This window comes from Natrix helvetica (genome assembly GCF_964273705.1).
Source record: "Natrix helvetica genome assembly, chromosome: 3".
NCBI lineage: Eukaryota > Metazoa > Chordata > Lepidosauria > Squamata > Natricidae > Natrix > Natrix helvetica.
Window position 1 is genome coordinate 141537656 of NC_138549.1, and position 27491 is coordinate 141565146.

Sequence of the window (27491 nt, forward strand, 5' to 3'; positions counted from 1 at the left end):
AGTTACTACTACTGAGCAAGGTATCATCTATACTGTACCTGGGCATTCCGTTTTTCTTACCTAAATGTAGAACCTTACTCTTTTCACCATTGAATTTCATTTTATTCGATAGTGCTCAATGTTCAAGTTTGTCAAGATCCTTCTGTATCTTAAGCCTATCTTCTGGAGTGTTGGCTATTCCTGCCAGCTTGGTGTCATCTGCAAATTTGATGAGTTCCCCATTTATTCCCTCATCCAAATTATTGATGAAGATGTTGAAGAGTACTGGGCCTAAAACAGAGCCTTGGGGTACTCCACTGCATACTTCCCTCCATGTAGATGCAGTTCCATTGAGGACTACACGTTGAGTGCGGTTGGTCAGCCAGTTACGAATCCATCTGGTGGTGATGCTGTCTAACCCACATTCTTCTACTTTATCTAGTAGTAGGTTATGGTCTACCTTATCAAAAGCCTTACTGAAGTCCAAATAAACTATATCGACGGCATTCCTCTGGTCCACTAATTTTGTCACATTATCAAAGAATGCAATAAGATTAGTCTGGCATGATCTGTTTTTGACAAATCCATGTTGGCTTTTGGCTATTACTTTGTTTGTTTCTAGGTGTTCGCAAATTCGTTGCTTGATTATTTTTTCCAGAATCTTTCCTGGTATTGAGGTCAGGCTGATAGGTCTGTAGTTTCCTGGATCTAATTTTTTCCCTTTTTTGAAGATGGGAACCACATCAGCTCTTTTCCAGTCCTCTGGTAGGTCCTCGGTGTTCCAGGATCTCTGAAAGATATAATTCAGTGGTTCTGAGATCTCGTCTGCTAGTTCCTTCAGAACCCTGGGGTGTAATCCATCTGGTCCTGGTGATTTGAACTCGTCTAGGGTAGACAGGTGCTCACTTACCATTTTCTTCCCTATTTCAATTTGTGTTCCTAATCTGATTTTTGTGGTGCTGCTTTTGATAGGTTGGATTGTTTTATCCCTTTGTGTAAAGACAGATGCAAAACATGAGTTAAATAGTTCTGCTTTCTCCCTGTTGCTTGTCATCTTCTTGCCACTTTCTCCCAGCAATGGTAGTTGTTAATTAAATCAATACTTATAAAAATATGCATTTTAATAGTTTTAAATTTGCATATATTTGCAATGAACAAGATATTATTTGAAGAAATCATATCTCTACATGATTAGGGAGGAAAATGCTGCTTCAATAAGGTTTGATATCCATCTGTACTTTTTATAAATAAATTGTGTGCAGTTAATATACTTAGAAGAGTCATTGATTTCTCAAAAGATTTTTAATCAATTAATCTAGCCAATTAACTTTTTCTCTGCTAATATAGTTCAATTGTACAAACCCTTTCCCTTCTCTCTTAATCATTGTCAAAGTAGATTTCATTGAAGAAGGTAAATATTGTTTATATTTAAGTATAATTAAATATAGAGTTTCTGAAAATACAGTTTTTAATAATTTCCAATTTGTATCATCTATTTCATATTAGGATTACTGATGCCTTTCTAAAGGCTGATCCACATATCAAAATAAAGGGTTCAGGTGGAAAAATGTTCCAGATCTCTACAGCAATGGAAAACATGCAAGCCTACACCAAGCTGACAGGTGAATGTGTGGATTCTCCAGAAATTCTTACTACACTAAGCATGAGAAGTATTTTTCTCAGGTTTCAGTTTTGTAGCAAGGTGCTATCATACTGTAACAGTGTTTCCACCGAAACTGCAAATCCTTTATAAAAACCAGGTATTTCTGCAGGCTACTCCAGTTATGTAATCCACAGTTCAGAAGGGTTTGTGGAATTAGAGAATGAGAAAAACGATCTTACCCTGTTGTTCCTCCATTTTGTGAGTGATATTCTTCAGTTGGATTAAAAGTCGTGAATACAACGAGCATTTTCTGTTTGTTGGGAGGTTACTGGTTGCCATTTTAGAGTTGGAAAAAGAAGTCTTATATTTTTTCATGGATATAAAAATATTTAGTTAGCTTTAATAATTAAGGCATTAAGGAAGAACTGATGATTGTAGCAAAGACTGAAGAACTGGTGAATAAACGACAGGTTGGTTTACTTGATCAAGGTTAAAACTAGACTTTGTTACAAAGTTCTGGCAACCCTTTACAGATTTTTTGATGACACCAGGATTGAAAATTTGCTGTTTTATGGGTTTGCTTATAGATATGGAATGGGTTTTGGGATAAAGAGCTATCTATTTGTTGCCATATAAGAGGTGAAGCGTTACTAAATTTGTCTATACTTGTAATGAAAGTTGGAAGTCACTTCTTTATTTCGCTTCATTTTCTTTATTTTTTTCCCCACATTTTGTTCTTTCTATTCTCTTTTCTTTCTTTTAGTTTGCATTATTGTTTATTATTGAAATCGTTAACAAAATATATGTGAGAATAATTATTTATATAATGCTCTCTGGCAGATGACATCTTTTTGAAGATTCTACATTCTGATGAACCAGAGCTGAGTGATGCACGCGAAATTCTGTGTAAAATACAGCAGCGCGATCTCTTTAAATGCTTGGGAGAAACGCAGGCACCAGAGGGCAAGGAAATTAAAAAGGTTGAGACAATTTGCACTGGTTAAATCATTTAATTGTATGAATTCATTTAGCTATAATAATTGAACAATCATTCATTTTCTATATCTTTCATATTTTCTAAATATAAATCTCTCATAAGATTCATAAAGTTTGGCAGTATTTTGAGACTTGGATCATTAAAAATAGGGAACGATGACTAGAGGGCATCTAAAAATGTTGCAGGAACCAGTGTATTGCTACTTCTGATATGATGGTGCAAAATGGTACATGTTTATGTATACATGTATTTTATTTAAAACATTTTTATAATTGCCCATCTTATACCAAACTCTGGGTAGCTCTCAATCAAGAATATAAACCACATAAAAACTCATTAAAGGTCTTGATTACGATCTTTAAAGCGCTCCATGGCTCAGGACCTAGTTACCTGCGGGATCGTATTCTGCCCCATACATCCCTACGACCCATCCGCTCGCACAGAGAGGGACTTCTCCAGGTGCCGTCCACCAGACAGTGCCATGGGGCGGCGCCTAGGAGCAGAGCCTTCTCTGTGGCGGGCCCAGCCCTGTGGAATGACCTCCCCCCGGATATTAGGACCACTACTGACCTCCGCTCCTTCCGTATAAAGCTCAAGACCCACCTATTCCAAATAGCCGGCCTGGCTCAATCATAACTTCATAACGCTCCTGATGGGTTTTTTAATTCAGTAATTTTATTTAATGGGATTTTAAATTGTGTTTTTTAATTGTCTTTCACTTATGAGTCTACCTCCTCCATGCACATGTATATGTCTTTGTTCTTTATGTATATATGTTTGTCTTTATCTGTATTTTATCTGTTTTGATTGTACGCCGCCCCGAGTCCTTCGGGAGAGGGTTGCGGCTAATCAAATAAAATTATTATTATTATTATTATTATTATTATTATTATTATTATTATTATTATTATTATTATTATTATTATTATTAAACAATAAACATTATAAGCAAAAAAAACCTGGCATCCAGTCAAGCTTCTAGCAGTCACTCATCCTATCCCAGCACTTGGAGAAAAAGCCAGGTCTTCAGTGGTTTTTTGAAAGCTAGGAGAGTAGAGGCCTGGCCAACTTCAGGGAGAAGAGTGTTCCATAGGACAGGGACTGCCACAAAAAATACATGCTTCCTCGCTCCCATAAAGTAGCAATGTTTTGGGGAAGGGATGAGAACTGTGCCCAACCTATCAGACCTGGTAAGACGGGTGGATGTCTTTAGAAAAAAGGCGATCTTGCAGATAACCTTGGACTGTGCCATGTAGAGTTTTAAAGGTGGATAACCTTTAAACAGAATTCTTAATAGCTTCAGTGCTCCATTTCTATACTAATAAAACTCTCGTGTCATTTAATTGGATGAAATGGTGCATCATAGGACAACAATTTCTGAACCAAGTTACTTCAAATGGACTAACTTACAGAATGCTTCCAAAATCTGAGGCCCATGACTCCCAAGGGATAAAATTTTGGAAAGTCATGGCTGCTATCTTATATGATCTTTATTTTCAAGCTTCTCTGACAGTTTCTGAGCCAGTCTCACAGTCCCTCACTTTCCCCTCCATGCAGCAGCAGTCTCTTATCTGCCTACCTGAAAGGGAAGAGAAGGAAATGGGAGGGGAGAGAGAGAGATTTCCAATGTTCCTTGACAGATTCCCAGAAGGAAACTAAATGGGGAAGGCAGTAGGAAATTAGAAGCAGTTGCTTCTATTTTGACTGCTCCCCACCCCCCCAACTTTATTCCTTCTTCAGGTTAAAGAAATATTTCTGAAACAATAAGGCAACAGGGCAAGGATTGTCTAATCCAGGGGTGTCCAAACTTGAGAACTTTAAGACTTGTGGACTTCAACTCCCAGAATTCCCCAGCCAGCATGGCTGGCTGGGGAATTCTGGAAGTTGAAGTCCACAAGTCTTAAAGTTCCCAAGTTTGGACACCCCTGGTCTAATCAGAACTAATGTTTCAGTGTTTGGGTCGTAGAAAATCACAGAAATGAGCCCTTTCATCCCAGTTGCACAGGAAAAGATGAGGTGGCAGCCTTTTGTAATTACTAGGTAGTGAACTTGTAGGAAAAAAATGTTTTTGAACATTGAAAAATCCCTTTGCAATTAGTTGAGACAGACTGGATTACGTAGGACTTTTTCCCTTTGCAACAGAATTTTCAATGAGTTAATTAAAATGTCTAAGGCAGACAGCCATCACAGGGAATAAAAAAGACAATTGCTCATCTATATTCGTTCTATTGGTGCCTTTAATTTTCTCTCTTGGATAAATTGACTTGGAGCTGTTTTCTTTAATTGTTTGCACAAAAGATTAAAAATTGCTGTCTGGAGCCAAATGTTATATTTACAACTCTTGTAGTATAGCTTATTATTCATTCTTAAGTTTTGCAAAGTATTCAAAAGTGATAATTGAATACTTTGTGAATTGGCCCAAATGAAACATCTCCTCAAACAATAAAGCAGCTCATTTAGCATGACTGCAGTTTCCATTTGCATGTATACATACAAGACAAACAGTAACTTCTATTGGAACTAGCAGTAGAATTAAATTGCTGGGCAGGCACACAGGCTCTCAAAAGGCATATACCTCATACTTACCTTTTAGTAAGGTACAAGACACTAAAAAAAAACCCTCCCCCAAACCTTTATTTCAAAAATGAATTTTCCAATAAATTAATTTTATATTTAATCATTATGTTTTGTGTTTCTTAATGATACATTAGATTGTGGATTTTCCAATTCTTCATTCCAGAGTGCTATATATAACGAATCTTCTTATTTTTCTTTTTGTAAAATTGAATCGTTGCTTTTCATTCATAAGCTGCATCTTAATACTGCAGGTACCTTAGAGGCTGCTAGGTCATATGAGCCATACTTTAGTTTAATCCATACTTTAATTACATACTGTATATTTTCAAGAAAATGTTATCGTACATTTTTATCATGAAATAACAAATACTAAAATACACCAACCCATATTTGCCTTCTCTTTGTAATGGAGATTAACTTCACTTCCAACTTCAGTCCACCTGAAGAACTCAGAATTCTCTTGCCAATACAGATGGCTTTTGATCTAGCAGTGTTCCAATATCTCAGGGGTTGCCACAAAGAAGAGGGAGTCAAGCTATTCTCCAAGGCACCTGAGGGTAGAACAAGAAGCAATGGGTGGAAACTAATCAAGGAGAGAAGCAACTTAGAACTGAGGAGAAACTTCCTGACAGTTAGAACAATTAATCAGCGGAACAGCTTGCCTCCAGAAGTTGTGAATGCCCCAACACTGGAAGTCTTTAAGAATATGTTGGATAGCCATTTGTCGGTATAGGGTTTCCTGCCTAGGCAGGGGGTTGGACTAGAAGACCTCCAAGGTCCCTTCCAACTCTACTATTGTATTGTATTGTATTGATCTAATTCCCGAAAATTTCTAATTTTGAAAATTATATAAATATAGATATTCATGTACATAGATGATATCAGTATATAGATATACTGCTATAGCAAGTATATATTTGTTGCAGTAAATGATACACATAACTCAAATATTTTTCTAGGTATTTATCAAGTTTCTGAAATTACTGTTACCTGCTGACTCAATGAAAAGTTAAAAATGTTATGCCTTCCAGGAAGAGTATGATGGATTGCGAGCGGAAATTGTTAATTCCAAACCTAAGACAATCTCTGTAGATGTGGAACTGAAGGCTGAAGATTTTATTGTTGATGTAAGTAAGATGCTTTTTTGGTTTTGTTTTACCGGTTAAGGAGAATATCTGTAGCTCAGGGTTGAAATGAGGGGTTCTTAGTGCTGTCTGAGCTTGCTCGTTTTTGTTGAAGATGCTTCATTACCCAAACTAGGTAACATTGTCAGTGCTACCACTGATCATTAGCAGTGATGATGTTATTTAGTTTGGGTAATGAAACATCTGCAAGAAAACAACCAAGCTCAGGTTTGGTTTTTATTTTTTTTATAGAATATCTTACCTTGCTTTCTTAAGGTGTATGTATATAAATTATTAAGCGCGCTTTATTTTGATTTTGTCCTATACATAAAGGTTATCGATATGGATTATGGAATGAAAAAAAGGAACCCTATCAATAGTGTTCGCTTTTACTGCAAGTCTGACATCACTCAGGCAGTTAAAATCACAAGAGAACAAGTAAGTAAAAAATGGGAGTGCTTGGTTTTGCCAGTTTAATGTGTTGGTTTTAAAATAGCCACTATATTGCAGGTGGTCCTGGATTTATGAGCATAATTGAGCCCAGGATTATGTTCCGAAGTCATGAGGTTATCATGTGATCATATCTGAGTTTACAGTGGGGTTTTTTAGCTGTTGTAGCATGAACCTTGTGGTTGTAGTGCAAATCCTGCAATCATTAAGTGAATCCTTTGTCCTCAGCCATTTTTTGCCTGAAATCAGAAGCAAATCAACCGGTTGCTGAAAAAAAATGTAAAATAGTTATGTGACTGTAGGATTGTGCAAATAACCATAAATGTGGACCAGTTGCTGAGTACCCAAAATATGATATGTGACTGGGGAGGAGAACAGCCATAGCAGCTTCAAATCTGGATCAAAAGTACTTTTTGGAGGTTTCTTTGTAACTTTGAACAGTCGGTAAACAACTGGTCATAAGTCATGTATTACCTGTAATGATATTTTGTTTTTAAGGGTGAATCCTCTACACCAGCTCTATCATGATTGTATTGGATGCTCCTTTTATAATGGTTTTTTTTTACTGCTTGGGAAAGATCACGAATGTTGAAGTTTAGCGTTTTAATTATTTCTGTCTTTAAGGTTTCACAGCTGCTCCCAGAAAAATTTGCAGAGCAGATCATCAGAGTTTATTGTAAAAAAAAGGATACAAACATAATTGAGGCTGCTACAAAATACTTTGTTCAGTGGTGTATGGATAAGGATTTTACTAAACCACGGGTAAGACGTTCACACGTGAATGAGGGTACACTTACAATGCACCATCCTCCTGAAAATTTTGGAAAGTGTAATTCTTTACTGTGTGCTTTTTAATGGGCTACTGCAATAAGCATTGGTAAGACACAAATCCTGCTCATGTGCTATATTAATTATATTAATGAACTTACTAGAAATTAAAATGTTATTTACATAAAATTGGTATTTTCATTAACAGCAATGAAAAAGATGATTGTGAATTTTTAAAAATCATGATTTATCCCATGCACAGGGATACGTCAGTCCTGATAATATTTTATCCCTTAAATGTACACATATTTATTTCAATTGTCAGAAGATGACAAAATATCTTAACAGTTGATCCGAAATGCAAAACTTAATTTCTTTCTTTTTTATTATTATTTGATAGGATGGTGATGTGGTTGCTCCCGAACTTACTCCAATGAAAAAAGGGTGGAATAAGGATGATGAAAATCAGGATTCAAACAGGAACAGTAGTGGTTTACATTGTAAAATGAAACTTTTTTAAGTGAGTTAGTACATTCCTTCAGTTCTGTGTGTGTGCATGTATTCTAGCCAAATTTTCTTCAAAAGATATTCTGTAAAATTACAGAGTAAGCCTGCATGGTGCCTTTGAAAAACTGCCGTGGGAAATACCTGTAGATCTGTTCACAAAATTGTATATTACTGCGATTTTGAGAAAAGCGAAATAATTTATCAACACTATTTTAGTGTTAATTTAAGATAAACATCACTTGTTTATATAGCAAACCTACAAAAATGCCTCAGGGTTTAAAAATCAAGAAACTTACAGATAGATTTCAGTTTTACGATATAAATCTTTTTTCTAAAATTATCTGAATACTTAACTGAATTCAGCATTAGCTTTATAAGTGTAAACTCTCCAAATGTGCACAAGGAGGGGTAAGCAATTTTCATTAGGGTTTATTTTCTCCTGAACTGTTTGAAATGTGCCCCCCTCCCCCATTTTAGAAAGGCTTCCTCAAGGGACGGGGAGAGAGGTTATAGTAAATAGACCTAAGTGATTGTTATTTATTTCGTGTCTAGATCAAACCTTAAACTTACAGATTGATGCTACCTTTTTGACCAGAAACAAATCACTTTTAGTGCATTATACTGGTAGTAATTAACAGACTAACAAATGGGCTGAACTCCGCCTCTCCCCACTTCCATACCGCATGTTGTTATCCACTAGCAACCCCCACCTGAGCATGTTGATTTTACTTTTAGGTACTCCCATTCTCAATGTCTTCCAAGTAACATAGGGAGATCAAATCCCTCAGCTGTGTCTTCTTTCGAGATTATTTCTTGTTCCATTAATTCTGTCCTCCCATCTTCTAATTGCTTCTGCCATAAAACTTCTTCCTAGATCTAAGTCAACGGGTTTGGGGCACATATCCATTCAGAGGATGTCGGAGATCATTCGTTTGGTTCTCTCAGCAACTGTTGCTACTTCTGTCCTAATCCTAGGTGGAGCAATACCAGCCAGAGGATACATTTTCTCAATTGATGTGGGTTTAGGGCATCCTGTCACTGTGTACTGCTTCATTGAAAGTAATGTCAACTAGCTTTGCATATGTGGATGTACTCCATTCTGGAGCAGCAAATCCTGCTGCAGAAACATTCTTTCCACTAGTGCAAATCATCAATTGTGAAATGAATCAGTGAATAAACTCCATAGTTTCATATATATTCTGAGTAAATATATAAAATAAACTTAAGAAGGGGGGGGGGGAGATCTTGTGCTACTTGCTTGAAATTCATATATTTTCTATATAAAGGGACTATTCCATAATTCCTTAACTCTTTTAATCATGACAGCTGGTGAATGTATGTTGATTTAGAGCTAAATATTCATTAGCACAATAAATATTACAATATTTTAAAGTTATATTTTGATCATTATTTTAATAAAAGAAACAATTATAAAACAATATAGGTCTCATGCTTTCAATGAAACACAAGAAAATTATGTTGAACCATAAAGAGACAAAAAGGAACTGTAAGAGGAAAAAATTTCCAGCTTCTCTGAAGCCAACATGAACACATTTTTTATTTCTTGTAGTAATAAGATATGGATTATTTGTTTAGAACAGTATGTTGTTTCTTTACCAAGTTCTACAATATGTACTTTATACAATAACATAGTGTTTCTGTTAATTGCAAGAACTAATATGTAATTCTAAAGTATAATTTTTGTTTGGGCCATTCAACGAATCTGAGTAAGTTTCAGAAGAATTCTACTTTTTAAATTTTAAAATATGATGGATTGGCTACAGATTTGCTCTTCCATGAACCATTGTTTCTGTGGTAGAGAAGATAGATACATATTCCCACTGGAGAAAACAAAAGTGATTTTCATGCATTCCTTCGGCAGCACTTGCATTACCTTTCATACCACTGATATGAAGGCGCTTGTAAGGAATTGATGGACATCCTCTCCCTTGTTACATTGAGAATAGAATTTAGTTAATAAAATACTCAATCCAACCTAACTTTAACTTTTATAATCTGAATTTGAATATCAACCGGTGAATATTTCAATCAGCAACAACATCCTGCCGCTTTATGCCTTAATTATTAAGCGCGCTGGCCAGCTGAGTTCACCCTTTTTAAAAGCCATTTTTCGCCCTCCCCAGGCTCCAGAGGCTTTATAGGAGTCTGGGGAGGGCAAAAACAGCCTCCCCTGCCCCCCCGGAAGACCTGCGGAGGCATCAGGGAAGCCTCTGCGCAGTCCCTGAAGCCTTCGGAGTGCTCAAAACAACCCTCCGAGCAAACCGGAGGATCGTTTTGAGCTCTACGAAGGCTTCAGAGACTGTCCAGAGGCTTCGCTGACGCCTCTGCAGGGCGTCCGGGGGGGCGGGGGAGGCTGTTTTCGCCCTCCCCAGGCTCCTATAAAGCCTCTGGATCATGGGAAGGGCGAAAAAAGCATGTAAAAATGGGAGGGGTCATGCCTGTAGTGCGCGCATGCGCACTGGGGGTCGCTCATTGCATTATGGGTGCGGCACGCCCGCACCCCCCCCGCGCTCCCCCCACTTATGGCACGCAAGCCAAAAAAGGTTCGCCATCGCTGCCTTAATATGTTGAAACTTACCTTTCTTAAATTTTCTTAAAATATTCAAGCTTAAACAAAGCTAGAGCTTTGTAATTAAAATATGTGTGTAGAAAATTATACTTATCCCTCAGAGGATTTAGAATATGGATATATTGGGGGTTTGTGGTTTTTTTGTACATTTAATTGTTTTTGTGTTAGGAAAGCCTCAGATTATTTTTCAAAGATCTACTGTAGACTGTAGTTGTTGGAATCAAACTGCTACAAGCTCAGGGTTTATATGACGAGAAAGAAATAGTGAAGTTCTAAAGACCCGCTTACCATAGGGTAAGCACAGTACAGTATTTGGTCCAGTTGAAATAATTTTGAAACGTTGCTTCTATTTGTAAATCAAGCTATTTTTTCAGCTTCAGGTCTGAATGGTTAGTGAATTGTTCATGGTAACCCTGGGCATTATCTTGCTGCTTTTGTGATAAGAAGCCATTCTTTTTACACAGGGGTAGAATTACCAGATATCCAGCAAAAAGAGGGTGCTGCGTCTTCCATTTTGTCTTCATGACCTCCATCCAGCAGACAGCCAAATGTTGCCCCTCCCCTTTGCATATCTGAGCTTTCCTCCAGAAGAAGAATATAGATGTGAGCTTCCCTTAATAAGGGCTAACAGCAAGTTAACAAAGTTAGAGCTATAACCTTAATTAATTGATTAGAATCTTCCCACTTGCACTGTTGTCTGAAACTGATAAAACCTTTATCAGTTACATGCTAAAGGCTTTTCCTCCTAACCTGCTTCTGGTACAGAACCATAAACATGTTAGACAAACAACTGGCACTATTTACTAAGCACTATATACATTCATCTCAGTGTATATTTCCCCATTGTGTGCCTGTTTACTTACTTGTAATTCCTTCCCCTCTAATGAATGTAAATGCAAATGTTAAACAGTGTGTCTTCCTTTTACCCCCATTTGTCCTCCTTTATCTGTTCAGCTATCTATTCAGGTTATCCTATACATGGGTGCAAAATCATGATGCATGTAGAGAAAGTGCACAACATTTTTTTCCTCTTTTCTTCCCGGCTTCCTCCCCAGCTACAAAGACTACAGTATACCTTTAAAATGAATTTTCCTTTCTTCCAGGCATATCATACTGATAACGTACAAAATCTTTTCCAGTAACCCAAGTCCTGTATGTCTCTTTATGTCTGATTTTTTTTTGCCTTTTAGTAAAGACATTGGTATGTATCTGTTAGATTTCATGTTATTTTTTTCAGCTCACTTGAATCTTTCAATGATGATCTGAATTATGTTTCTGTCGACCAGAGTACAATACTAGCCATTTCACCCAATTCTAATCTGAAAAGACCATTCTTGACTTTGTTTGCCATTAGGATGACTTGAGTATCTACATTGTGTATCGGGTCCTTCCCATATTCCATGTTATTTTATTTCAAGCTAAATATATTTCTAGCTTTTTGATACAGTTCAAATTAGAAGGTCAGGAGACTATTAACAGGAACACTGCAAAATTTAACCCGCTTTAAAAAATTTTTTATGAATTTCACTAGATAATTTGGTAACAATAGAACTGAGAGAAAGAAGACAAATCAAGAGAAATATTGAATTGACTGGGAGCAAATATTGTTTTCTGAAATTATCTCTTTTTTCCCTTCTTTGGGCCACTGCAACTCTCAAAGGGTGCTCAGCCAGGTCAAAGAGCAGTGCTTGTTAAAAGAGGAGTTTCACAAAAGTTAGAAAATTCATCCACTTGCAAACCATGACTAGTCGACTTCTTTCAAAATCTTTTCTTAAAATTAATTCATTGTAAAAAGCTCTGCCAGTATTCCTATGCTGGACAGCCACAATGACCAACTTCCTATTTGTTTATAAATGTGATAGAATATTGAAATGTTTAAAAAATGATGCCGGAAATACAATAGTGAAAATGGTCTATATTACATTACAGAAGAGGTGGCAGATTTCTGGAGACAAAATGTTGCAAATGCATTGCTAATAAAGTGAGCTTTCTCTGATAGGAAAAAGCTAAAAAGTTTGATGTAAAACCTGAGTGATGCATGGCTTGTATTAAAGAAGAACTCTCATTTACAAAGCTACACTTGCAGGCCAAAAAACAATAACAACCCCCTCTAGGTCCTGTGATGCAAAACCAATACTTCCCTGCAAGAAGCCAACAGCAACACACTGCCATATGTATGAAGCCATGAATACTGAAAGGACCTGTCCACGTTACATCATCAGAGTTCAACTCAAGAGATGACTTGCTATAGAAAAAAAAATGATTGTAGTATTCCATTGCATGAGCTACCAAGCTCAGAGAGCACCCCAGGTCAACTCTGAGCTATAAATATTCTCTTTATGGAGCCATTGTTTGTAGGCACTAGCACATTTAGAGAAATATGTCTCTGTAGAAAGTACTTGGGCATGGGAACAAAATAAAACAATAGAAATGTGTTGTGATACAAATACCCGACTATCACAATTAAGTCGTAAGAATTCCTATGAAAGTCTCTCCAGAGATTTCACATTTTAAAGCATAAAGCCGAAGTATAGAATCCGGGTTGGAAGGAACCTTAGCTCAATCCGTTATTCAGGATCAGGATCTTCTGGCTTCCCAGAGAAATGGCTTTCCAACCTTTTCTTGAAATGCTTCAGTGATTAAATACCCTCAACTCCAGGAGGCAGCTTGTTCCACTGCTTAATAACTCATTGTCGTGAAATTCCTCCTTATTTACTTAAAATTTTACATGCAAGCAAAAATGTCTTGGGTGAATCCCAAGAGCAATATGTTTGCTTCTATTATGAAAATAGTTTGACCCATACAATACATGGTCAGGTATCTGATAAAGCAAAAAACAAAATAGGTTTATGTTACTTCCCTAGCAAGCAATAGTGGCAAATACATTTATTGCTTACCAATTCCTAATACGATTGTTACCCAGACATCACTTCCTATCTCAACTACATATGTCGACAACTAACCTGGATACACCCAAAGGACAAACTACTTTTAGGTGCAGCTAACGAGAAGAGGGTGGTAATTGAGGGGTATAAATATTAGGAAATTGGTAAGACACCAGCATTGCTTGCTTTCTTCCCATTCTATAAAGACAGGGAATCCACAAGAGGATTATCTTCATTTGAGGAGGATTTGACGAACTGATGCAGGTCTACTGGCCAAATCCTCTTAAGTGCTTGGAAAGTGCATGAAGAGATGTCTTGATTTTTCTTCCAGTTAAGACAGTGTCCAAACTTCCAAGTCTCGGATGACGAATTCCTCTTTGGGTGATAGTACCTCGTTATTGAAGGTTTCACAGGGGTGGCTTCCTCCATGGTTCAGATCTCCATCTAGCCAGAGTCCAAATTTACCACTGCATACAAGGCAAGAGATGGCATATAGAATAACTTCCATAGCACAAAACCTATTCAATGGTACAATGAGAGTGACTCATTTGCTGGAGTCCATTTAGAATATAAGCTTTGCATTTGTTTTCTTAAGTTGGGGTGCTGGATAGTCCTATGGGGTGATAGAATCTATACTAAATATATAGCATTTTGTTTTTTACTCCAAGATCTCGCTTTCCTCTGGCAGAATTGGGACATACCTATCACTTTAACACTACTACTAAGAAAATCAAATGCAGAATTCTTTCATACTCTTGGGAACCCTGGACATTTTGGAGATAGTCTCAATTGCATCTCTTGGCATTCTTCCGACATGTGCTGGTGCATGAAAATGAAAAAGACCAGTGTGGAAGAGAACATGCCCTAGCAGGGAACTTGGACAAGTAATAATATTCACAACTTGGCAGTTATTCCAATAGAATTACATGCAGAAAAACTCAACAGCTGGCATTATATCATTAGAATAAGAGTGTGAAGAGAGGAAATAGGGGATAGAATGACATAGTCAACATGATACAGCAGAAGAAAGAACTAAGGAGAGCATGATAGTGATGTTTTGCATTGAGTAAAAACAAAAAACAATAGACACAATCCACATTTTAGGGCAATTTTACTGTTCTAGATCAAATGGTTTTTTGAAAACACCTGGTAGCATTGACAATGTCATTTATGAGCTATGAACATGAAAAATAGGATGATAAAAGAACATGTACTGTTGCTAGTAATGGTAGATTTGGTGAGGAAAAAATAGGGGAGAAACTTCCAATTCATGATCTTCCTTAGCCATGCAAAATAGCTAATGAGATTCTCCACAAAGATTGCACTGCAGCCAGTGGTGGGTTTCAATTTTTTTTAGAACCTCTTCTGTAGGTGTGGCCTGCTTTGTGGGAGTGGCTTGCCAGCCATATGACTGGGTGGGAGTGACTTGCCAGCCATGCGACTGGGTGGGAGTAGCTTGCCAGATATGTGACCGAATGGGAGTGGCTTGGCAGTCATGTGACTGGGTGGGCATGGCCAACTTGTAAAGTGTGGTGAAACTCACTTAACAAAGTTCTTGCTTAGCCACCAAAATGTTGGTTCAGAAACTCTGGCATTTGAAGCATGCAAGTTTTAAAGCTATCAAGTTACAAGACCTTTGCACTCCTAACCCTTTAGAAAAAAAAAACCCAGGGGTGTTCAAATTTGACAGCTTTAGGACTTTGTGGACTTCAATTCCCAGAATTCCTCTTCCAGTCATGTTGGCTCAGGAACTCTGGCATTGAAGCACACAAATCTTAAAGCTGTCAAGTTACAAGACCCTTGCACCCCTAACCCTTTAGAAAAAAAACCCAGGAGTGTTCAAACTTGACAGCTTTAAGACTTGTGGACTTCAACTCCCAGAATTCCTCCTCTCGCTCTTCATCTTGATGATATGCAGACGGGAGGGGGGAGGGAGCTGGAACCAGTTCTAAATGGCACGGTAGTTTTGTGGAACCTCTTCTATAGAAGAGGTTAGAACTGGCAGGAACCCACCCCTGACTGCAGCAGGCATGCTGAACTGACAAATTAATTTTCTTATTACTTAGCTATCTTTCAAAGCTACATACCTGCCTCCACCAATGGCTAAAGAATCTGCATCTCCTTTCATGAAGAAGGTATTTTTGCCTGACCATTTAAATACCTGGCAAGGAAATCAAAAGCACAGCATTAATCAGTTTAGGAATAAAACCATACAAGCTTCCTATACCAAAAAAAAAATCCCACTCATATTATTTCTAGTGATAGTTTGAATCTTTCCATAGTGTGATTTAATAGATCATATCTAATTGTATATCTAGATGTTATCCTCTTGTTCATGATCACATATGTGTGGGCATGTGTAGAAATAAGGCATCAGAGAGAGGTAGCATGCTGGCTGGACAATTCCTGAAGGTATCCTGATTTATGGTGCTGATACAATTCACTGCTCAGTGTATGAATGCATATTAACCCTCCTAACAGAAAATTGTCTGACCTTCATCTGAAGATATATAAAGAGGAAGAACCCATTGTCAAAGTCCTTTTGCTATTAGCAAACTTTTTATCTGACATTTCATTGAATATTTTCCATTGATCTTTTAGGCACATCTTTTCATGTTGTTGAGTACTATTGTACTCTCCTCTAATATTTTTTTCTCAAGGTTAAATATCCCAATTCTTCAAGCTACACTTCTCATCTTGTTGCTCCTTAAATCTCTTTCAGGTTGTATGAATCTTTCTTAAAGTGTGGTGCCAGAAACAAACAATAACAAGTTAGGGCCTGAATCATACAGAATGAAGTGGAGCTCTTATTTTTTTCTGAACTTGGGAACAATATTTATATTGATGCAGCCTAAAACTACGTTAGTCTTCCCAATGATATCAAAATACCAACTCACGTTTAATCTGGACTGTTATTCCAACTATTTATCCAATATGCTTTTCACAAATAATAGACAGGAGGATATAAATTAAATAAATAAATTACCAGACTGGTTATATTCCATCCCAAACATTTCCATATGCTTTCTATTTCGTCATTTGTGTTTTCTTTTTCTTTCTTTTTCATCACAAGAAGAAATGCACAACTTTCTGTTAAATTTCAGTTTCCCTAGTCCATTCTCTAATCAAAAACCTTTTCAGTGTTGGCATTAAAACAATTTACATTCTGGAACACAACAATATCACAAAATCTTTTAAAGTGCACCCTTTATAGCCATAGCAATTTAATGACTGGCAAAATTTGCATAACTATTGTCTCCTGAAGCTGTAAATACAAAAGCAACTCACTCAACGTAGAGATTAACATGATGTTTCAATCACCTTGAGTTGTGGAGTGAAAGAGAACAGAAATGTTTCTCCATTGCCATAAAAACAACTGCTCACATGAATAGCTGTAGAAGAAAAAGCTCCAAATATCTGAAAAAGTTACAGAGGAGAGAATATGTTTCAGCTTTCACGAGTTCAATCCTGTCTATTTTTCTGCACATTACTCATCATGAGGTCATGGTCTGCTTAGTCTATTATATTGAATGAACCAACATTGACTATTTATTAAACACGCTAAAATGCAGATTAATTCATTCTACGAATTACTGAATTATATTTCTAAGCCATTTTTCTCTTTTAAATCCAGTATCCTTTCTATTATTACAATGTTGTGTACAAAACACCCTAGAATTTCAAATAGTTGTTGTCAAATAATAATAAGACAGAAACTGTTTAGCATTAACATAAACAGATTTTTTTATGAACGTGAACTCATATTTCTAAAGTGGAAGTCAGCCTTCTAATCATCTGCTAAAATAGTAGCTCAGGGGGCAGCTTATGCCTTGGGTGGTGAAGCCAGGTACTTTTTTGTATCCATCAAGATGACTTGCATTACCTCCAATCTATATATAATGAGATGCTTGTTTATTTTCTGCTTTATTATTTTTACAAATAACTGTGAGGTGAGTTGGGCTGAGAGAGGGTGATTGGTCCAAGGTCACCTAGTTGGCTTTCATGCCAAGGCTGGATTTGAACTCATGGTCCCCTGATTTCTAGCCTGGTGCCTTAACCACTAGACCAAGGGTGTCAAACTCAAGGGCCGCGGGCCAGAACTAGCCTGTGGGGTGCTTAGATCTGGCTCATGGGGCTGCCTGGAAACAGCAAGGGACCAGCCCACGGTGGCTCTGCCAGTGAAAATGGAGCTTGGGAGGGCCGTGTGGGGCCTCATGAGCTCCTTTTTGGGCTGCGCCGGCCTCCTGCAGCACTCTGCCAGCTCTCCCTCCCAAGCTCCGTTTTTGCTGGCAGAATGCTGCAGGAGGCCATCACAGCTGAAAATGGAGCTTAGGAGAGGTTCTCCCCACACACATAAATGATGTTGAGCTGATCACGCCCACCCCAGCCATGCTCACCCGGCCCTTGAGATCAAACACAACCCTGATGCGGTCCTCAATTAAATTGAGTTTGGCACCCCTGCACTAGACCAATTGGCTGCGCAGTTATTATATCATAGTAAAGTGGATCTTTCCATTTCTGTTACATATTCCCATTTCCCATTTCAAACCCTTTCTAATGGATCAGGAGGATCTACTGAATATTGTTGACTGCTTCTTAATGTTGTGAATGGAGAAGAATAATTGCCTGATTATTTAAAGTTGAGTTGGACCTAGTTAATTAGCATTCTTCTTTTCCATATCATCAATCTTACATATGTAAAGTTGTGATTTAGATCTATCTGGGTTACCTGTTCATCAGTATCCCTGATAACCAATAACACAGGAGAAGCCAAGTTGCTCATGCTTCTATACATGGTCTTCAGACTAAATCCGTCCCTTGATGTGCAGTAGACAAGGTTCCAGGGATAGGCAGTCACTCGCAGAGGGAGATGTGGAGTTAGCTGAAAGGGACCATATAAACAAGATCAATTTTTCTCATCTCGCCCTGTAACAACCTATATTTTCAGTTTGTTCATCTTTGGAAATGTTGGACTAGAATCAGCATGTTCTTTGCAGGCTGCAAATTATGAAACACAAAACTGAAAACGAGATTCCCTCATCCAGCTTCCAGATGGTACCTAAGCAAAGCAAATATTCAATCTTTGCCAGAAACTACTTCAGTCCTACCAGGGAAATTTGGTATCAGAGAACAAAATGGGTGGATTTACATACCAGGCTAAATCATTGTTTAACCAAAGTTGATTGAATACATCTCAATTTACACCCTAAACCTGTGATGGCAAACTTGTGGCACACGGAGCCATTTGTCAGGGCACGCGAGGCGCTGCCCTGTCAGCTGGCCAGTGTGCATGCGCGCGCTGGCCAGCTGAGTTCACCTTTTCAAAAGCTATTTTTCGCCTTCCCCAGGCTCCAGAGGCTTTATAGGAGCCTGGGGAGGGCGAAAAGAGCCTCCCCCGCCCCCCGGAGGCTTCAGGGACCGTCCCTGAAGCCTTTGGAATGCTTAAAACAACCCTTCGAGCCGGGTTGCTCGGAGGGTCGTTTTAAGCATTCCGAAGGCTTCAGGGACTGTCCAGAGGCTTCCCTGATACCTTTGGAGCGCTTAAAACGACCCTCCGAGCAAACCGGAAGTGACTTCCAGTTTGCTCGGAGGGTGGTTTTAAGCACTCCGAAAGCTTCAAGGAAGCCTCTGGACAGTCCCTGAAGCCTCCAGAGGGCCTCCGGGGGGTCGGGGGAGGCTGTTTTCGCTCTCGCCAGGCTCCTATAAAGCCCCTGGAGCCTGGGGAGGGCAAAAAAACCATGTAAAATGGGGGGGGTCGTGCGTTTTGCGCGCATGCGCACTGGGGGGATCGCGCATTGCATTATGGGTGCGGCACGCCCACACTCGACCCCCCTGTGCTGCCCCCACTTGTGGCACGCGAGCCAAAAAAGGTTCGCCATCACTGCCCTAAACCATCAGCACCTGTCAAAAACAATGGCTTACAAAGTACAATGGTTGGAGTCACAGAATGTAGCTTCAACAAGCTACATTGTGGCTTAGCATAATGTTTGAACCCAGTGTTGATAAAACTCGCATCACCTAATGCATTGTCTGGAGGAAATGGGCTTTTTCTATGCAATTTCCAGAGACAACAGCAAAGAGGCTAAGGTATAATATCCAGCTATTCCCATGAAAAGTGTAAAACTCCAAGATACACAGAGAAAATTTATTTACCTGTTGGATTTCTTCTGTGTGCAAGATGTTACTTTCAGCATTCAGTGTAGGCTCATTCAATTCTTCTGCAACTTGGGATGGAAGATCTGCATTTGTCCTGACTGAGTCTAGCCCATCAGCTTCCTCTTCAGGTTCTAGAGACAAAGTTTCATCGCCCAGATTGGGCTGGCAAAAAACATATCGTTAAATAAGGTGAGAATTCTCTTTTCCTACCTGGCCTGTAGAACATCTCCCATTAAATAGTTGGATAAATCAGACTATATTTACAAAAATAATTCCAAAAGGCAATAACATGTACATGAAGTTAGTGAAATGAGTAATTTGTCCATAACAAGCCATTTTAAAAAGTGTTGGAATCTCAATTCAACAAGCTGTCCTTTTTCCATTAAGCCTTGAATAATCTCATAAGAGGGAAGGAGATGTTGATTATGATTCATATAACATTGCATTAGTGCATGTTTCCTATGGATCTATTTCTGTAGCCAGAATGTTTTCAAAGCAAGCTTAAAATTTGCATTGGGAGTTCTTCAGGATTGAAAAGATTTGCAGTGATAGCTGCTGCATATTCATTTTCCCTCATCTATTCAGTATTGCAATGAGATTGTTGCACAGGATGACTAAGACTTTTTTCCAACCTTAGAAACATGCCATTCATCTGAAAGACATTACAAATATTATTAAGATTTGTGTGTTAACTTCCATTGGCAGGGTGGACAAGGACTTTAATACTTGAAGTTGGAAGACAATTAGAATTCTTCTATAGACTGTTAATATCTAATTCTATCAGCTGTCCTTCTGAAATTCTTATCTCCTTTTTTCTGCTGAAAATAGTTCCAAAGGTTTAATATATATGTATGTCAAAGGTATCATGAAGTCATGAATTGGTATTGGATATTATTTGTTCTTTGTGGAATAAAAATTCCAGTTACTCTTTTCCTTTGTTTGATGAGTATGGTAACAATCTGTATTTCCTGACTGTATCATTTAAGAATTCTATGATCTAGCAAGACTGAGTTACTACTTGATATAAAATATACTTTATTTTTCTCTTATAGCAAATAAAGTAAACTTGCATAAGCTCTATTTTGTGATCCCATATACTCTTTCCTCCAGTTTTCTGGTTCTGTCTAGCAACACTCCATCACACACACACACACACACACACACACACACACACACACACACTCAGACTTTAACATTCATACCCCTCAGCTTTGAATAGGTAACAAGCATGTGCATTCCTCACTGAGCTGTTTTGATCATTCCCCCAGCTGCTTATTATTTCTCTTTCTTCGTGTCATTTTTACTATCAATGACATAATCTCAACTTCAGTAGAGGACATGATACTCTGTAATTCAAACCGTGGGAAAAGGGGGAATCAAAATTCAGAACTTCTGACCATGGAACTGGTTCGGGGGTGTGGCAGGCCTGGGTGGCTGCCAGTTCCAGTGACCCAGGCTGCCAAACCACTAGTAGTTCAACCGAACCGGCCCAAACCAGTAGGAACCCACCACTGGTATAGCTAATGCAACTTAACCTGCAGCAGCTTCTTATACCCAAACTCACAACTGACTTCATAACACAGAATTCATTTGTCCAACGGTTAATTCTTCATGTTCATCTGTTGACTACTAAGCCCTAGGTTCTAGCCTCAGTTGATTCTGCAATGCTATTTAGCCAAAAAATTCTGAAACAAAACCACTGCTTCACCTTAAAGACGCTTCCCCTGTTTTTTCAAAACGGTAGCAATTATATTATTTGGGAGCAGCCATCTTTATGCAGAGTGGCAATATATTTGTTTTGAGAAAGAATCAAGTGATGGGAGAATGGCTAGTGCCATTGGGTCAGGTGGAAGTTTCACTCTGCTCTTCCCTTTTCTATCTCTGCCCTAAAGCATGCACAAAAGTACCTACCAGAAGAATGTACCGGTAGCGTGGAGTTTTCATTCCTTCTGTGATTATCCAAACCAGAGCCCTGGACAGGAGAGTTTCTTACCGGCAGAGCGTGTATGGAGAGCAGGTGTCTGCCGATAACCTGTGGAGAACACTCCCTTGTAAACACTGTGTACTTTATCCCTTCCCTTAAGAAGTTAAGCTTCCTGTTTCACAGGTGCTGTCATCTAAGATAATACAAAACAAATCTCTTAAAAATCTTTTCAGTTCTTTTATTTCAAATCTGTAGCTTTACAAGTGTGTGGAAGTGGATCGATTGGCCAGAATTGCCAATATAGGTGGGACAAACTACAAAATTGTTCCCAAGTTGATTTTTTAAAGGAGAAATGAGCAGAGAATCTTGGAGGAATGTATTCAGAAATGTAGAAAGCCAGCAGTTTGGATTAGTAGATCTGGAATATTAAAAATAAGGAAGATCTTAGAAGGTGCGGAGATGGACAAATTGATGAAGGAAATACAAGGAACGGAGGAGTCAGAATACTATTTAGTTTGGGAAAAATGGTACAAATGGCTAGAAGATAGAAACAAGAAATAGGAAATTGGGAAATGTAAAATTAAGATATAATAGAACAATTAGGATATAGAGTTAAGATAGGGGGTAGGAAAGAGAAGTTAAGATACATTAATGTAAGAAAAGTATATACAATATAACATAGGTAATATGATTGTCTGATGTAAACGGCTAAATATGAATAATTAAGGACTTGAACACGAAAAAGAGTAAGAGACAAGGTGACCACAAACGTAAAATTGCAATGTATAGGTGGGGAAACAATAACTGTAAAGATTCACCAATATGTAACTGCTATAAGATGGAACTTTTAGTTCCAGTGTTATTTTAAGTTATGTCTTTGTTGATGTGTTTAAGTGTTTAAAATAAAAACATAATTTAAAAAATCAGGAGAAAAATAAATATGATTTAATGTTTCTAAAATGAGGGTAAGGGTTCATCCTCTGAGCTTGTTACGTAACATCTTCAGCAGAGTTTAGGGGATGTCAGTGTCAATGTTTTTCTGTTTATAAGGGCTTCAGGTGTGGGTGTGTCAAGTGAGGGTCTTGTGATGGATCAGGTGTGAGTCATCACGGAGAGTCTTGTGATGTGTCATGTGATAAGGAGGTGAACTGCTGGTGAGGGAGTTGCGTGTGTTGGTTGAGGGTTGGTGCACTCTCTGGTTGGCTGTGTGGTTGATTTGGATTCTGAGGGATTCGTAAGCTGGTTGTAAGTCAATGTGTCTGTGGATGGAATTGATTGTGGAATGTTTCTAAAATGTATAACTTGAGCAAAAGTACTCTTCCAACTTTTTTAAAAAGTAAAATGGTTATCTCCCTACTACCTAAAATGTTTGACCAATTTACAATTTCTAGAATTTAAGAATAATAATTCTTCTTCTTCCCACTGGATTTCTTCCTAACTTTTATCAGCCACCCCCAATCCCATCAACATTATTTGGCTTTTGCTGAGACTAGGCTTAATCCTGTTACAGAACTCCTGGCAGTAATATACAGTATGTAGAATAAGAACTTGCTGCCATATATCTTTTAAAGTCATTGTTAGAAGGTTGGTCAAGATGTGATCAGAAATCTACATCTATTCTGTTCTTTTTGAATCTAAAATTAATGACAATTGAGATAATGATGTGGATGAGCCACAATATTTTTAGGTCCTGTCCAATTGGCAGCCAATAGTTGTGACTGAGCTTCAAGCAAACATATTAATGATAGATAAAAAATAACCCTTCTTTTGCGCTCCCTTCAGAGGTGGTATTCAGCAGGTTCTGACCAGAGAAATTTTGAGTAGTTTGGAGAACTGGTAAATACCACCTCTGATTGGCCCCATCTGTTATCTACCTCCCAAGTCCCAGCTGATCAGGAGGAAATAGAGATTTTGCAGTAACTTTCCCCTGGAGTAGGGAGGGAATGGGGATTTTACAGTATCCTTCCCCTGCCACGCCCACCAAGCCATGCCCACCAAGCCAAGCCACGCCCACCAAGCCAGGCCCACTGGTGGTAAAAAAAATTGAATCTCATCACTGGCTCCTTGTGCAATCTATCAGAAATGATGGTGAAAATGAATTGTGCCTAGAAGTCATTGTGAATTCAGGCTGGAGAAGCAGCGAAGAGCTTAGACCCGACTTTGCATTCTGTTGAAAATCCACTGTCACAAAGCATTTTCCTTTAGAAATGAGACTGGTGAACGAAATGCAACTGTTCATGCTGTGAACAGTTCTTATGCCTATCTTGTACATGTGCTTCTTTACATCGTAGAAGTGGGGCATAAGATTAATTCCAAGTCAAGATCTTTTTGAAAGCAAATTATAGCAGTCACAAAACTACACTATGATTTAGTATTCTAATTGCTGCCATTCAAAGTCTACTAAAATTAGTAAGTTGTATCTTTTGGAATAATCGTATTGGAACTAGGCGTCTGGGTGGTTAATTTGTACATTTATATCTCATTAGATTTCTAGGCATCTAATATTAGCATTCTCTATCATTCTAACAACCCTGGGAAATTGGCTGAAGAGTTATATGGAATATAAGGACTTTCCATCTCTCCATCAACTAATCAGATCCACTGTCTTCATGCTACATTAATTGCCACAACATAGGCAGGTTCATGACAGTATGTCCAGAGTCCTATTAACACAGGTAGCATGGTGGCCATTTGGTTCTTAAGAAGACATTCACTTTACATACTAAGAATGCAGTGGAACAGCTACCATATTTCAATTGTATGGAACCATCTATTTCTTTTCAAGCAATATAAACAGAAGCCCTTTGGAACTTTTGATGAGCATGGATGGGGTCTTTTATTTTGTGGGCCGCTCATCATATTTCTGTTTATTTATGTCCTTCAGACATAACATCTGAAATGCTCTTCATCATTGCGGCATTCTAAAATATGTGGCAGCGACAGTGTCAGGCCTGAAAGCCATCTTCCAAGTGGCATAAATGATGAGCAATTTAAGGACAAGATTACCAAAATTTAGCACAAGAGGAACCATGGCTTCCAGAGTGATTGTCTCAGGTCCAAGCTTTCTGGATTAACATTTCAGCCATTGTGGGTCCTTTTGCAAGAAGGTTTATGTGTGAAAAGTGATGGTGGCACTTAGAAATAATTGAGAATAATGGTATGAAAAGAGAATTCCCTAAATTGATTCACAACCTTTCTGCTTATGATAGAATCCTCTGGATTTTTTTTAAAAAAGCTGAGCCTCATGTTAGTATTTACCCCAGGAGTTTTTGATAGGCTGCATTCCAGAAAGGTCTTCTCTCCTAAGAGCAGGGGGCGTATTGCTTAAATAATTCAAAGATGAGCAGCCATTATATGTAAAAAAGACCTGCAAAGGATACCATGGAAACATGCAAATTAATTTGCTTTATGAGTCATGTGAATCACTGTCTTGTGGAATCAAGACATGGCCTTTTGAGGTCAGGGGAATAGAATGTTTCAATGTGATATTGTTTTTGTAGTAGTGTGGGACTTCATGGCTTCCATAGTAACCATGAATCTATTCCAATATGCTTTTAAGCACAATTGTACTTTCTCTGAAAATGGAGAGCAGTTCTTATAAATCCCTGGCTTACTGTCCTCATCACCTGTCATTGTCTGATATGATAGTTGGGCTGTGAGTATGGGCAGCTGTACCATTAGGCAAAGTGTAGCTGTCACACTCTGTTACTGAGAGGTAGCCGCAGGAAGAAAAGCTATGTGTGACAGCTACTTGTATTGACCTAACTATGGAGCTTTGGAATTTGACTCTGGGGTGAAGCTTTAACATAGTTTGTAGACCACAAAATAAAGGAGAGTTGGAAACAAAAGTCCTTATGTGCACAGAATAAGGCATGATGAAGCCATGGTACCTCTCATGGTAGACTGATAATCTTTTGCAGTCTAATGCCTTCTATATAGGGGTGAAATTCAGCAGGTTCTGACATGTTCGGTAGAGGAAATTTTGAGTAGTTCAGAGAACCGGCAAATATCACCCCTAGCTGGCCCCAGAGTGGGGTGGGAATGGAGATTTGCAGTATCCTTCCCCTGCCACGCCCACCAAGCCACGCCCACATAACTGGTAGTAAAAAAAATGAATTTCACCACTGATTCCATATGATAACTATTACCAATAGTTATCCCCAACCAAGAAATGGAAGAGGGATGTCAGAAACAACGTGACATGCGACAATTTAGTAAACAGATTAAATCTCTTACTAGCTCTTTTACTTGACAGTCTGTACCTTCATTGGCTGAAAACTTGTATTTATCTGTTGTAATCCAAAGCAACATGTCTTGAATTCTGTGATCTTTTAACAGGATATATGTATGTATGTATGTATGTATGTATGTATGTATGTATGTATGTATGTATATGTATATATATGTATATATACGGTAGCTTGAAGAATGGTAGCACAATAAATAGTTTTCTAATTGTGTATGTTGTTTTATCAAATTTAGGGGGCTTCTCTTCATCTTACTGATTTGTAGTTAATCTCCTAATATTGGAATCCTGTTGATTCTAAGATGATAATTTAGTCTTAAAGTATCCATTTGGAAGTAAAGTCAGTAGTATTTATTTCTGTGTATGTACAGTGTCCGCTAGATAATGGGTGAGGCATGATCTGGAATTAACAGCATATTTTTCTGCCAAACTAATTATACAAAGGATAATCAGCATCTTAAATACATCCTCCTCCTATGCAACTTAATTTCAAAAGATCTAATTTTGTTCACTGTGTCACCTTTTTATCTTTCCACTTAAAGAACTAATCACATAGTGTAAAAAATATTAAAACCACAGGCACATACATTTAGTTATTTACTATCAGTATACTTACATCAGGGTAAACAGACTTCCTTGAGAGATATCTCCTAAGCAAATGTGGAAGAGCCCATTCAAAGGCCTGTCGCCTTTGCTTATTTAAGGCAGTCCAGTTGAGGGGTCACCAAAGAAAGAATTAGCCTTACCAATGATGGAAATAGTTGTTTCTGAATCTTGCAAAGTTCAGAGGGACTGTGAATTTATATCTAGCCCTGCCCAGCCCATTCTGTCCAATTCATCATCTGGGTCAAGAGTGCTGACTGCTTGCCCCCAGGCCATTCTGGTCTGATCTCATTATTTTGGGATCAATAGTAAGGTTGATGCAGGTGTTGCTATTTGTAACAATGATGTTGCAAGCCATATATTGTCTGTAAACCTCCAGTGATGATAAGGCTGAAAACTGACATATTTTTTTCCTCTTCTTCTCCAACCTCATGGAGCTACAGTCAGTTATTCACTTGTCCCTGGATGACAACTTCCATATTTATTTTGTAGGTCTAGAAGCAGATTAGAATATGTTGATTCCATGGGATTAATAGAGTTGAAATCCTGTTGATTAGTTTGGTAATAGATCAGGGATACTCAAAGTTTAGAAAAAACAAACTATCAAAGCCACACAATCACTCCCATTGATTGTTAATAGTGCCAGATTTTCAATCAAAATTGTACCTATATACTTAAAGGCGTTGAGGCACTAAGAAAAGCAAGAACAGGGGTGACTTCTGCCTTGTACTTCTATCTGTTCTTCTGTCCATCTTCTTCCCACCTACTCATGTCTGTTGCTTTAGTAGGAATATTTATTCTTTCTATGCAGCAGACAGATTGACAAGTAGAAATTGAGAGTAGAGTATAGCTTTTTTTACTTTTCTTGGTATATTTTCTCAGGTACTGGTGGAAATTAACATATACTGCCTAGCTGATATGCAAAATCACAGATTTTACAAAGAAAATGACTCTTGCAAAAATATATTGTTACTTAAGAAATAGTTTAAGAACTTTGATGGGAAAATTGGTTCACACTGAAAGAATCCTAACTGTTGAAATCAGTGAAAAAGTTGGTAATGAGAAATTTAACTCCTCCTTGA

The 27491-nt window shown here is 38.1% G+C and overlaps 2 protein-coding genes across 5 annotated transcripts in view; one reads left to right on the forward strand and one right to left on the reverse strand.

Moving 5' to 3' along the window:
* The window catches only part of SAMHD1 (SAM and HD domain containing deoxynucleoside triphosphate triphosphohydrolase 1), a 32874-nt gene extending 23436 nt beyond the window's left edge, over window positions 1–9438 (forward strand). For 3 of the 4 annotated variants that reach the window (XM_081948587.1, XM_081948585.1, XM_081948588.1), the window contains 6 exons: window positions 1486–1601; window positions 2423–2562; window positions 6188–6283; window positions 6614–6718; window positions 7355–7492; window positions 7899–9438. In XM_081948587.1, coding sequence (XP_081804713.1) covers window positions 1486–1601; window positions 2423–2562; window positions 6188–6283; window positions 6614–6718; window positions 7355–7492; window positions 7899–8018 — 715 coding nt within the window. In that variant the 3' untranslated portion in view covers window positions 8019–9438. The remainder of the gene's footprint in view (window positions 1–1485; window positions 1602–2422; window positions 2563–6187; window positions 6284–6613; window positions 6719–7354; window positions 7493–7898) is intronic. The other variant, XM_081948586.1, reaches the window with a different exon arrangement.
* A 4373-nt stretch (window positions 9439–13811) lies between these two features.
* Window positions 13812–21619, reverse strand: TLDC2 (TBC/LysM-associated domain containing 2; the record flags this gene model as incomplete). Its single annotated transcript, XM_081949451.1, has 6 exons — window positions 21548–21619; window positions 19634–19798; window positions 18210–18362; window positions 16802–16897; window positions 15568–15641; window positions 13812–13947 (listed from the first exon to the last, which is right to left on the reverse strand). Exons 1-6 carry the CDS (start codon window positions 21578–21580, stop codon window positions 13812–13814), a joined length of 657 nt encoding a protein of 218 aa, XP_081805577.1. The 5' UTR covers window positions 21581–21619.
* Between the last annotated feature and the right edge of the window lie 5872 nt (window positions 21620–27491).